Source organism: Podarcis vaucheri (assembly GCF_965113315.1).
Source record: "Podarcis vaucheri genome assembly, chromosome: 7".
NCBI lineage: Eukaryota > Metazoa > Chordata > Lepidosauria > Squamata > Lacertidae > Podarcis > Podarcis vaucheri.
The window spans coordinates 91744311-91757894 of record NC_138765.1 but is presented as its reverse complement, the minus strand read 5'-3'; the positions used below and the strand labels follow the sequence as shown (position 1 = coordinate 91757894).

The 13584-nt window shown below is 48.7% G+C and overlaps 1 protein-coding gene across 3 annotated transcripts in view; it reads left to right on the top strand.

Moving 5' to 3' along the window:
* Positions 1-13584, top strand: part of ADD2 (adducin 2) — an 83148-nt gene that overhangs the window by 63905 nt on the left and 5659 nt on the right. For 2 of the 3 annotated variants that reach the window (XM_082230029.1, XM_082230031.1), the window contains 6 exons: positions 368-619; positions 1691-1810; positions 2210-2299; positions 4469-4625; positions 5692-5808; positions 10647-13463. In XM_082230029.1, the coding sequence (XP_082086155.1) occupies positions 368-619; positions 1691-1810; positions 2210-2299; positions 4469-4625; positions 5692-5808; positions 10647-10951 (1041 nt within the window). In that variant the 3' untranslated portion in view covers positions 10952-13463. Of the gene's footprint in view, positions 1-367; positions 620-1690; positions 1811-2209; positions 2300-4468; positions 4626-5691; positions 5809-6711; positions 6746-10646; positions 13464-13584 lie in introns of those variants that run through there. The other variant, XM_082230030.1, reaches the window with a different exon arrangement.

The window sequence follows — 13584 nt, the reverse complement described above, 5'->3', positions numbered from 1 at the left end:
AATGAGTTCCTGGGTGCCGAAATTGTCTAACAATGGATGGTTACCATTTTATAACTTCAAGCTGAGCATTTGCAAGCTGCCAGATCCCATTAATTAACCCATAAATCAGAACTGCTATCAATTGACTCTTGGTAGATGTTACTGATAGGAAATGTGGTAATCTCTAAGATAGTAAAAATACAAATGTTTTTCATGCATGCCAACAGCCACCAGCACCAGAAACTGGGGTGGGCTTGGGGGACTGAAAATCCTGCTCTACATCAGCAGGTAGTTTCTGTGCAGAAGGCAAGTGGCCTCACAGCTTCAGCTTTTGCCTCTGTGTCAGCATGCAGGGGAGCCTTCAGGGAAGCCTCTTTGTCCTTCCTAGGGCTACCGGACCGGCTACGCCTACCGCTATCCGTTTGTCCAGGAGAAGACCAAGCACAAGAGTGAGGTGGAGATCCCAGCCACGGTCACAGCCTTTGTGTTTGAGGAGGACGTAGCCCCCATCTCAACTCTCCGGCAGCATGCCCAGAAGCAGCAGAAGGAGAAGACCCGCTGGCTGAACACACCTAACACTTATCTGCGGGTGAATGTGGCCGAGGAAAGCCAAGGCAGCGCCAGCAGAACCAAAACCACCGTAAGGAGAACACCATTCACTGCCTCTTGTCCCTGCGAAATGCTCCACATAAGCTGAAAGAAAGGCAGGGCCCTCTTCCCCCATCCAATTGGCTACAGCAGAAATTTAGGGGACAGTTGGTTGGTTGGTTGACATCTGTCTCAGGAGACCATGGAGGAGTGCACCTTTGGAGAGTTACAGCGCCTACACTGTGCTGGGTGAAAAAGGACTTTCTTTTCTCTGTTCTGAATTCAGCTTCAGTAATGTTATGACAGAAGGATAAAAACTTGCTTTCTATCCATGCACTATTCTATAAACTTCTGTCATACTCACCTTTTCCCTACACTAAAATACGGCAACTTTTCTTCACAGGGGAGTCAATCAACCCCCTTGATAATTTTGGTTGCCCTTTTCTGAGTCCCATTATTTGTGTGACAGACCTCTGTCCTCTTGCGCTGAGGCTACTCCTCCAGGTCCGTCCGTTCCCCCACCCCCAGAAGCAGCCACTGGCTGGTATAGGAGGATGAAACATATTCACCGTGGGGGAGAATTTAAAGATTTGAAAAGCTGTTTTAATTCAGTCAGGCCATTTAACTCATTTCAAGAAAATTTCTGCCTTGGACTATTCAGAAAATCAGAGGACATACGTTTCTGTTTTCAGTGACAATCAGGAAATAGGTAATAAGAGTTGTGACCTTCAGTAGTGGCAGATTATACAGTTCATGAGGACTAGTCACATGACAGCAGGGCCCACACAGTGAGGTAAGCGAGAGAAGATGGGGGTCACATTCATCTGAAAAGCTCTTCTTGCTGAATTAGGAACCTGAATGTCTGTAGCCTTACATATCTGGGCTCTTTCTCAGTGTGGATGCAAAAGCTGACTCATCAGTTTGAATTCAGAAGCCCCAAATCCCATCCTGCCTCTCAGCTTTGCAGATCATTTGCAGAGTTGGAAGGGACCCCAAAGATCATCCAGTCCAACCCCTTGCAGTGCCAGAATCCCAGCTAAGGAATCCCTCTGTGCCCTTTCTCCACCCTTAAGAGACCTCCCTTTGCCCTTACAATTTGCCCTTGACTTTTCATGCTGCCCAGTGGATGAAAGCAGACGAGGTGGAGAAAACCAGCAGTGGAACACCGATCCGAATTGAAAACCCAAACCAATTTGTGCCTCTCTACACAGACCCACAAGAAGTTCTGGAAATGAGGAATAAGGTACAGCCGCCTCCTTCCCATTTGCTCTTTGGAGACTTTCCATCTCTGTTGGTACCGCCTCCGTTGCTATGGCATCCCCAAAATAATCCTGGGAATTGGGTATTGGGGAAGAATCCCCACAGCCTCCCTCCCTAGCAGAAATACAATGGGGAGAGCTGGTGTAGAGTCCCAGAATTGTAGGGTTGGAAGTCACCTAGTCCTACCCCCTGCAATGCGCTGGACTAGGTCAGAACTCCAGCCAGGTATCCCATCAGTGCTGGTAACAGGGAGCCTGGTCCTGGATCCACAGCCCCTGATGGCACCAAGAAACTTTGCGTGTTGCTTTCTCTTCTTCAGGGACATTGCTTCAATCCCACAGACCACAAACTTTCTCCTCTTTTCCTTCATTTCCACTTGCAGATTAGAGAACAAAACCGCCAGGACGTGAAATCAGCCGGACCCCAGTCCCAGTTGCTCGCCAGCGTGATAGCAGAGAAAAGCAGGAGTCCGGTACTTGTCATTCAGGGAGCCTCCCGGTGCAAAAACCCGCAGGGAATGTCCTGGAATAGAATCATAGCATCACTGAATTGTAAAGTTGGGAGGATCATCTAGCCGCCACCCCCCAATGGCTGTCGACTGGAGGGGGCTGGCTCCAGTGCCATAAGCGTCACTGGGATGGAGACTCCAAATCAGACACCATTTCTCTACCACATTGATCTCACCAGGCTGTTATGAGGACAAGCATATTTTACTTATTTATTCTATAGACATCTAGGGGGCGGGGATTCAAAGTAGCGCTAAGCAGATCGCTCTGTTTGTGCAAGTATTCCTGCTTGCCTGATGCAACTATCTGTCCTCTTCACCACCACCACCTCCCTGAAGTTCTGGGGTGTCTCTGGACCCCCAAAGAGCCAATTGTCTGTGCATGGAGGAGGATAGCAGGAGGAAGTCCAGTTGCACTAGCAGAAGTCCTTCATGGGCTCCTTGGCTGAATCCCAGCGCTTAGACCGCTTAAGCTCATTTCAAATAATAGAGGGTTGGGGCTTTCTTGATCTCACTGGGAATAAAATTTCACCCTCAAGAATTTAGCACTGAAAAGTGTAGGAATGGATTTAGGCAGTAGGAGAGGATCCTTGCTCACGTTTATGAGATCAGCAGAGTACCATCCTTTGCAGCATTTAACTTGGAAGCTAAGACAAGGTTGATTTAACTTTCTACAGACAAGAATCCAGGATGCTTTAAGGCAGATGGGATTTTCCCTGGTATTACTGCTTTTCTCTCCCTTAAAAATGACCATCACACACGTTGTTTTGAGAAGAAGTGAAAGTAGTATTTGCTTACCTAACCTGGGTCTTGAAGCAGCAGTTTACAGTAGCAAAATGAAGGCAGGTTCATAACTACTAAGTTACAAAAGTACAAAATCTAAGTTCAAAATGTTGTCTGAGTAGTCAGCTTGGAGGCATGAGGGAAAGAGAGAGATGCTCAGGCAGGAAGGAAGGATGTAGTGTTACAGCTTCCTGCCAAGGCAAACAAAGGAAGAGATGTCACAGAGTTCTCTCTAGCAAATTTAACAGGAAAGCTCTGTGAACCTCAGCCTCTTCATGTGCTTATCTGACAAAATATGAGTTTGACTGTAATAATGTCCCACAAAAGGCCCCTCACTATTACTATTACTTTTACTATTACTATTATTTGCAAACGATATTGAAATTTTTTTAAAAAACCAATTACAAACCATAAAGTGTTGTCTCCCAGGACAAATACATGTACAAATGTTAAGTCTTCTATTATCCATATGGCATCAAAACAGATTTGGAAAATCTTTTACATTCCAGGTTAAGCTCACATCCACAGGATGTACTTCAGTCTAGAGCATTAAGATAATTTCTCCATAGCGGCTGCTATGACTGAGGGGGAAGGGAGATTACTGTACTGTTGTTAATAAACAATATAAATTGAGACCATACAGAGTCAAATGCAACTTTCCTGGCTGATCCTTTTATCACCCTCCAAGAGTGAGTTAAACGTTCCATAAATGCTATAATGATGGATGACATTGAAAGATATCGGGTCCAGAAATCTTTAAGCAACGGACGCTCCCACCACACATGGAAGGATGTGCCTTTAAGCATAAGGGCAAGGGAGTACAGTGAAGTCTGGAAAGGCATAGAGGCATCCAGTGCCATCTTATAATGACCTTTAAAGAGGCGTCCTGCCATTTAGCCGAAATGTTTTGCAGTGGAGGGTTAGACCATCATCAATGTCCCACCTTTTTCATGGGCCAGGACTCAAGATAGCTTGCACAAATTAAAGCACAGGTAAAATAAAATAAAAATGCTGAAAACATTGTTAAAAAATAATTGAACTCCAATAGAATTTAAACAATGTAAAAAGACAAATCTATTAAAATACAAATAATAAAAACAGGACGGTGCTATTAAAAGCCCTTCCCTCTCGGTATAAACTGGTATTCACCTGCCGGCAGAAGGACCACGAGGAGGGAGCCAGTCTAGCTTCACTAGTTCCAAAGGTTGGGAGCAGCCACTGAGAAAGGGTGGGATCGAAGCATGATAGGATTGATCCGTGGGCCCAGAGCACCTTTCTGCTTTCCAGCCTCCATGGTTCTGCCCGCAGGCTCCCCCCCCCCCATATTTACCTCATTCTTGCCTCTCAATGCAGTCTACAGAGAGTCACTTGGCAGATGGAGAAATGAAGGATGTATCCCACAACGAGGTTCCTCCGGAGCCAGAGCCACCAAACCCTTTCAGTCAGCTGACAGACCAGGAGCTGGAGGAGTACAAGAAGGAAGTGGAAAGAAAGAAACTGGGTCTCGATGGTAAATATCATGGTTCAGGAGAACAGGGGCTGGTTGCGGCTGAGAACTAGAAACTTGAGTAGGCTGAAAGACCATAGCGCTTGCTTTGGTATTAGCAACTAACGACACTTGATAAAATAGGGGCCACCTAAACACTCTGGGGAGATGAATGCTGTGTCATCAGCTGAGAGAGACAAAAAAGAAGCATTAGTTGGGAAGGAGGGGATATGGATGGTTCCAAGGAATTTGTAGGTGGTGTGCTAGAGCCACAGGGGTGGGGGAGAATTTTATGTTTTCCACATTTATTTTTTACCACGTGAATCATTTATTTTCCTACAGAATCCCATCTCACAGACATAGCAGCACAGACTTGGAGATGACATCCAAACCAACCCCTCCCCATCCTATAACAGGACTCTCCTGCTCAGTCCAAAGTCCACTGCCTTGCTCTGACCCTGGAGAGAGAGAATTATGTATTATAATACCTATCCTATGATATAGTCATCACAGAGTGAAAAATAGTTCATTCCTAGGGCAGTGGCTTCCAACTCTTTTCAGGGCCACCGCTCCCTTGGTTCCATAAACTCATCCCCTAGTGGCAGGAAGTTCCACAGGACTGGACTGATGGCACCAAAGGCTCAGTTACTTGCTGTTGTCAAAGGAGTCTTACCAACGCCAGGAACTATCAGTGCTCCTGCAGTGACTGAACTGGGATCCTCGGGTGATCCCTGTGATACCCTGGACCTAAGATGTTCAGGGCTTTGTAAGTTAATACAAGGACCTCAAACCCAGCTCGGTAGTAGGTGAGCCACCTGAAATGTTGCCTTGGCTGCACAGAATTTTGGACCCCTGTGCTGATGACCACAGCCCCCAGCAAGTTGTGACGCCTCCCTGTGAACTCCCTGTCCTGGGGATTGAAAGACCTCCTTCTCCTTGCAAAGGAGCAAGGAGGACACCTGGCAGTCTCCTTCAGCTCTGTGTCCAAAACAGTTTAGAAACAGTGAGGTGGGGGGATTTGCTCCCTCCTTGTGGACATCCAGGCATCCTGAGACATGCTTTCTTCCATTGTATTCCCATCTCCTCCCAGGTGAGAAAGACACAAGCCTGGAGGAAGAGGTGACGGCCCCTTTGGAGTCGACTGCAGACCCCACAGTCCAGAGCCCAGCCAAGCCTCCGTTAAAAAGCCCGCCCAAGACTTCAGAAGGTAAGGGAAACCTCTGCAGCGCTCTGAGAATCAAGCACCTGCTTCGTCACACCATGAAAGGTTAGGCTTTGGAACTCACAGCAACAAGATGAGCTGGTGGCCACTGGATTAGATGCTTTTAATAGGATTGGAGAAATGGGGGTGGCTAAAAACGCTGAAAGGCAGGAGCAGCCAGGCTAGCTCATCCCACAAAAACCACTTAGAAGAGTACCTATACCTTTTGCTTCATACCTGAGTCTAGGATATATGAGACTTGCTTCTTTTTTGTTTCTTTATAATGGAATTTCAGCCGGGGGTCCCTGCTAACTAGGCCTGATACATCTGTTTCCTCTGCACTAATTTCTGGCAAATGCTTGGGTGAACAAGAGAGTCTTAAAAGATTCCCAGATGGTGTCTTATCGAGGGGTGGGGTGCAACTCCTGAAGGCTGGGCGGCACAGCGGAAAAGGTCCACCCCCTGGTGCCTGTAAGATAACAAGATGTGCAGCAGCTAGCTAATTCTAGCAGCTACTGGCAGGGGGAGAATTAAGGCCTGCCTTCCCTCCTGGCCCTGCTCTGGTGGACCCCCCTTCCTTGGGTGGCCACCTGCCAGGGACTCTTTCGCTGTAATTCCTGCACTGCAGGGGGTTGGACTAGATGACCCCTGGGGAACCTTCCACTCTACAATTCTGTGATGCTGTGAAATCTTACCCTCCCCAGGATGTGATGCCCCGCCCTATTCAAGGGTGTAGTGGAAGTGTGGCCCTGATCCGAGAGGGGCATGGTTTCTTGTGGCTATGGGGGGGGGGGTGTAGTGTTGCTGCTTCTCCCCTCCCCTGCATTGTCTCATTTGTGCCTCGTTGTGTTTGGTGTGCTTGTCTCCACACTGTCTCCTTTCTCTTTCCATGTGTTGCTCTCATCAAAGGAGTTCCCTCTGATTCTGAATACTTGTCACTTTAGTAAGTATAGAGAGGCTGTTTTCTCAATTTTCAGCTGCTCCCGGGGGAGTGGGGAAGGACGGGGTTCTCAATCCAGCCTCCATTTCAGCATCTCAGGGCTGAGCAACCCTTTCATTTTTGGAGCTGCAAACGTGTGTAAAACATGGACTCAGTTGCATGGTGCCAAGAGGGCCCACAGGGCAGTGGCAGGCCACCCGCTTTGCAAGCAGAGTTTCAGGATCCGTCCCCAAAAGCTCCAGTTAAACAGGGTCTTGTCTAAGCATGGTTAGGAAAAGCCTCCGCCAGAATCTCTGTGTAGCGAGGGGCAGCCAAACTGCTGGCTGGGGTTCCCTTTGGATTTCTTTTAACCCATTTCAAAACAGCTGCTCTGGTTGCCAGTTCGTTCCTGGGCCCCATTTAAGCTGCTTACATTTAGTGTTTAAAGCCCTAAATGTCTCAGACCCCAAATGACTGAAAGATGACTACCTCCCCTACAGTCCCCCTTGGGTGCTATGATAGGCAGAGGGGGGGCCTCCTGGTAGCTTGTCTGCCCTCGGAGGCTTGGTGGCCCAGGAGGAGAGGGCTTTCTTTGTGGTGGCCCCCAGAGGTGTGTCTGACACCATCATTTAACAGTTGCCCGAGAATGTTGAAGATGCACCTCTATATTCTGGCTCCTGACACTTGAGGTGTACCGTATTTTTCGCTCCATTGGACGCACCGGACCATAGGAGGGGGAGAACAGGGGGGGGGGAAATTTCTTGTTCTCCCCCTCTAAAACAAGGTGTGTTCAAGGTACATTCACCAGAGCTTGTGGGGCTGGCGGTGGGGGGAAGCGCTGCTTTCCCCCACCGCCAGCCTCAAAGATCCCTGAAGCCTTTGGAGCGCAGCGCCCCGCTGCCCTGCAGAGGTTTGCGCACAGCCGTCCCCAAGCTAGTGCAGCGAGACGGAGCCCTCCCTCCCACTGTTCTGGCTTGGGAACAGCCTTGCTAGCTTCTGCAGGACAGCGGGGTGAAGGCACCGTCCCCAAGCTAGAGCAGCGAGACGGAGCGCTCCGCAGTGCTCCATCTTCCTGTTCTGGCTTTGGGCTTAGCGGCGCAGCCTGCATTCGCTCTATAGGACACACACACACATTTCCCCTTAATTTTTGGAGGGGGAAATGTGCGTCCTATAGAACGAAAAATACGGTAAGTTTTTAGGACCCACCATTGCTTTGTGATTGTAAGTTGTTTGGAACAGTTTTTAATATTAAGGTTTCAATGTTGTAACCCACCCTGGGACCTTAGAGTTAGCGATGGGTAAATAATAATAATAATATAGCAGGAATAGGGGACCTGTGGCAACCATCGTTGTAGTTTGGCCTCTTTTATTGCATCCTGATGAATGTGACGGCAGGATTCATGATGAACAGCCTTTGAATTGCCTCTTGAGCAGCCTCTCTGAATTGCCCCCCGTCTCCGTTTCTGATTCCACTCAGGGAAGGGAAGGGAAGGAGACTTTAATAGAGGACTGCAGCCTACATTTGTACTGGGGAGATGTAATAAATTTGTACTGAACAGAACTGAATGTTGGACTTTGTTGCAGCTCTCATCATTGTTAAGACTTTTCCTAATGGGTTGATGGAGAAGGCCCACCCTGGAGCAGTCTAGAAACCTCTCTATGGTTGGGGTGGCTCCCCTACATCATATGCAGCCTGCTGATTAGCAAAAATACATTGTGTTTTGTGGCATATTGCAAAAATATTTAGTGTAACATGTAGTACAGAATATGTACAAGAACTGGTGTAGCATAAGAGATCCAGGAACAGACCAGGAAGCCCCTTCTTCTCCACCCCCATCGTTCTGCCCGGACACTGAGGTTCAGCTCCGAGGGCCTTCTGGCAGTTCCCTCACTGTGAGAAGCGAAGTTACAGGGAACCAGGTAGTGGCGCCCGCCCTGTGGGACGCCCTCCCATCAGATGTCAAAGAAATAAACAACTATATGGCAGCCCTGTTTAGGGAAGTTTGTAATGACTGATGTATTGTTAATCTTTTGCTGGAAGCTGCCCAGAGTGGCTGGGGAAACCCAGCCAGATGGGCGGGGTAGAAATATTAGTATTAGTATTAGTAGTATTATATTCAAATCTCACATGCGCTGGGAACTTTCTAGGTTCCTTTAGTGCTTGCCACCATCCCTAAGCCTGAACCCCATGCCATCTGCAATATACCTAACCCCTACCTGTGGGGTTGTTGTAAGGGTTATAGATAATGTGCGCCTATAGATTGGACTTGGAACACTTTAAAGCTCTGTTTAACACCAATATGCTATTAAACATCTGTAGGAAAGAACTAGAGGGCTTAATCTGAAGAGGCTGTATTGGGCTGCACGAAGGCCAATAAGCTGAGGAAGGATCTTGGTAAGGTGGGAGCTGGGGGGGGGGGGTAAGGGTTCCTGGATCTGAGAAATCCCTAGATGGCCTGTTCCGAACCAGGCAGCCTTCCCCTGAAAGGAACAGATGTGCAGCTTGGACCGCAGCTCAGTGGGCAAGCAGAAGATCCCAGGTCCAGTCCTCAATGGCAGCTCCTGATAGGGCTGGGAGAGACTCCTGCTTGAAATCCTGGACAGCTGCTGCCAGTCAGTGCAGGCAACAGTGAGCTTGATGGGCCAGCAGTTTGACTCAGTGTAAGGCACGTTCCTGTCTTCCTCTGTTCCTAGATTCCAAACTGTCGACAGAGACTCTCGTGGCCTCCGCGGCTAGGAGTCCCTATGCCCAGCCCTAGCAGGCCCTCCTACCGCCCTGTGGAGACTAGCCTACCCACGGTAGTTCATGCTTTGCTAACCGGCTGCTTGGATTACTGCTGTGCGCTCCCTCGAAAAGTGGGGCAGAATCCTGCTGCGCGTCCAGTAGGGTCTGATGACACTGATCATGAAAGCATTGCAGTGTCTGCAGCAGGACCAGTTCAAGATGGCGGCACTTGGACCCAGCTGCTTGAAGAAGCGCCTCTTCTCTCTGCAGCCCCGGCCAGCCCCAGGCTTTTGCAGTCTGCAGGAGAGGCTCCAAGTGTGGAACTCTCTTCCTCTTGAGACCAGCTTGTCCCTCCCCATCCCAACGTTCATTCAGGCATCCGCTCAAGGGCTCTGCTCAGGCAGGCCTTTGGAGCAGGCACCATTTGGATAAGGACATGATGGTTCTTGCCGTACAAAGTATTTCAGTAGTTATTTATGTGCTCATTACATTTACAGCCCACCTTTTCTTCCAAGCAGCTCAAGGTGGTGTGGGTGGTTCTCCCTCTCCCCGTTTCATACTCACAACTACCCTGTGGGGCAGGTTAGGCTGAGGGGGTAGTGATTGGCCCAGCTTCATGGCTAAGCCGGGATTCGAACCCGGTTCTCCCAAGTCAGATTCCAACACTAACCACTGCACCACTGCTGGCTCTCCAAAGGAACGACAATCATTATGCATTGTAGTGCTAACCTTTGCTAATGTTACAGTTTTATTGTTAGCCGTTCTTAACAATAAAAAAGTTATATATTTTAATACAGTAGTAATATAATAATAATAATAATAATAATAATAATAATAATAATAATAATAATTGCATTTTGGTGAGGAAGCAATATTAGTTACTGGTGTTTGTTTTCTTGAACGCACCTTATTTATTCTCTCCATCCCCTCACTCCCAATCGTATTGTCACCCATCTGTTCTAGCCCTTTATTATTGTTTCACACACACCCCGGTGCCCCTTTCTGCAGAACAACCCCTTGAGGTAGATCAGGATGAGAGACAGGGACTGGCCCCACGGTCACCCAGTGAGCCTCCTGGCTGAGCAGGTCTCTCCCATCTATTTCTTGCACTTGAACTACTTGTTTTGCATCACTCCTGGTGCAATCCAAAGACAACATCGATTGAATCTTCAGCTCTCATTTCTTGTTTCTCTTGGAAAGGTGGGAAGAAGGCGGACGGTGGCCAGGCGCCTGCCGAAGCTGACCAGAAGGCGGACGACCCAGGCACGGTGGTGGTGAACGGCAAGGACGATGATCAGAACATAGAGGACCTGCTCAGCAAAGGAATGAGCCAGATGACCACCAACGCAGACACCGACGCCCCTAAGGACAAAACAGAGACGGTCACCAGTGGACCTGTGTCACCCGAGGGCTCCCCATCCAAGTCTCCTTCAAAGAAGAAAAAGAAATTCCGGGCCCCGTCCTTTCTGAAAAAAAGCAAAAAGAAAGAGAAGACAGAGTCTTGAGGTCCTCTCCTGAATGCTTCTCCCTGCTCTTCTTCCTCCTCCTCTTCTTCCTCCTCCTTTCTCCTCCTTTTCTTCTTCCTCTTGCCTTCCGCTACTCCCTCTGCTCTTGCCACCACAGGGAAAACTCCTCCTTACAGTGGCATCTCGTTCGACGGCGAAAAAGAGAGGCTGAGGACCCTGGAATGTTTTCCCCCCCATGGGATTTGCTTGGGAAGGTGAGGAAATGCTTTCTGAGGATTTGGGAGGCAACCCTCCTCCCAGCCACAAATCCAGGGATATAACCAAGATAGTCTGTCCTTTTAAATGCTCCCTTTGGGACGGAGAGGGTGCTTGCCACTGAATGCCAGTCACTTCACAGCGCAAACGTCCCAAGCCACGTCAGGCCCATGCATGGAAGTTTCCCATGGACTGCTTTCTAGTGCACAGCGGGCCACTTTCAGAAATACTGGTGTGCACTGGGGAGAGTGCTGATCCCTTGCTGAAGCAGGGAACCTGCGGAACGGGAGGTTGGACTGGCTTTTTGGATGCTTGATCCAATTGCCGCTATTAATCTCTGATGGAAATTGCTCTGGACTTTAAAGCAGACAAGCTGTTTCAGCTGCCGAGAAGCCCTTGGAGAAGGGTGTGGGATTTCTTGGGCAAGGATCTGACCCAGGAGCCAGCTGAGCACCAGGGACCTCCTTTCCGTACGAACGAGTGACACTAAATGCCTTTGGGGAAGGTGGGTGTTTTAATATAAGGACTGGCTCCCCCTGTGCCAGCGGATTGCCCTGCAGGTGGAACAAGGTTGGGCAGGTGCCATTAGGCTGGCAAAGGGGAAGAGAACAGAGCTGACCCCTGGGGCACAATCCAATAAGAAGCTTTTCCTCATTGGAAGTCGCTGTGAGGTGTACAAGAGGATGGTGAGTCTCTTGCACATCTCATATTCTTTTTGATGGGGCTTGTGCAGGAGAACTTCTCAATGTACTGGGGGTACCCTGTGGATTTTCTGCTCCAGGCTTCAAAATGAGCAGGGGGCTGGTCCCCGGTTCACAATCCAGGCTAACAAATGGTGGAATGATTTCCCTTGTTTTGAGGATTGTCTACTGGTTCTGGATTGAAACCCGCTTAGATTTATGGGCTGCAATATCCCCACGCACGCACACGTCTCCTCGGGGGTAGAGCATGTGCTTTGCATGCACATGATCCAGGGATCAATTTGAGGTGTCTCGGGTGGGAAAAGGACACCAGGTCACAGGACCAAAGGAGGTCTCTCACCTGATGACGCCTCTGAGATCTGTTGCCAGTTGGAGTGGCTGAAGCTTGGTGAGGTGGATCAGGGACCTGGCTTGATCTAAGGGAGCTTCTTGTCCTTAGATGGTCAGCTGTGGCCACCCAGCAGCTCCATCAGATCTGTTCCAGCTGCTGGTAAAGTGCCGATGCCCTAGTGGGAAATAAATCAGATTCTCCCAAGTTCCACCTGCACTACATTAAGGAAAATATGTATTACGATAACTCCATTTCAGCCACGTAAGTGCTAGTTTGGTTGTCTGGACTATCAAGACAGCCACAAACACTGCCGGTAATGTCACTTGTGTAATCACAACGGATAATACGATGGAAAGCTTACAAAAATACTACTTTCTCACTTACTGCACTATTAAGGGATTTTATCACGCTTGAGGTGTTTTCACAAGTGATTGTAAAATTTGCTGCAGCTGTAAATTGCTTTTGAGAGCCACTTGGATCGGGGCACAGGTTCTGCACAGAAGTGGCCTGCCTCTGCTCTCTCTACTGCATTCACATTTAGAAGTGATCTGAGCATCACTCGCGATGCTTAGCTGGGACACAGATACAGATTTTCAACGGAAGTTAATTAGAGCTGTTAGTGTTTTCCTTTGTTTGGCTGGATCCGGGGGGGGGGCTGGGGACCCACCAAAGAGGTCTGCTGCAATCTTTATTCCTCCCAGGCAGGGTTGGGGACAGCCAGGTGTGGTCTGGCTACAGTTTCCATCATTCCTGCCCATTGGCCATGCTGGTTGGGGCTGATGGGAGTTGTGGTCCAAGACGTCTGGATCCTCCTGCCCTTAAATTCTTCAAGCCATGCTAAGCATTACAGGCACATCATGGCAGTTTCACCTCATCTGAAAATAAAGCTGCTGCTTCTGGTGGAGTGATCAGGACTGAATAAATTGGGGGGGGGGGGGCTGAGCAGTGCTTAACATTTTCCCTGCCAGTCAGTTAGTTCCCTGTTCCAATCCGAGCCTCCACTCTGGTAGTTGAACATGTTCTTTGCTCTGCATTTGAGACTCAGCAAGAAGAAAGAAACATTTGGGGGGTGATTTAAGAAAGGTGAAAACGTTAGGTGGATATGTGAAGCCACTTCTCTTATTGCCCCACCAGAAGTAGGTTTTTCTAAAGTTAAGAAAAGAACAGTTAGGATTAGGTTACACACAAGTGTGATCCTTCACTAGCACTGGGGCCAAACTAAGCACGACACCATGGCACAATTAGCAAAAGTGTGAATGGTGGGGTTCAGGGGCGCCGACTTATAAAAAATATTGGGGGAGCCCGCGAAAGCTCATGAATAATAAATAAGCTCATGAATATGCAGATAAAGTGGCGCCGCCTCCTCGTGAGCGAATAGGGGAGAG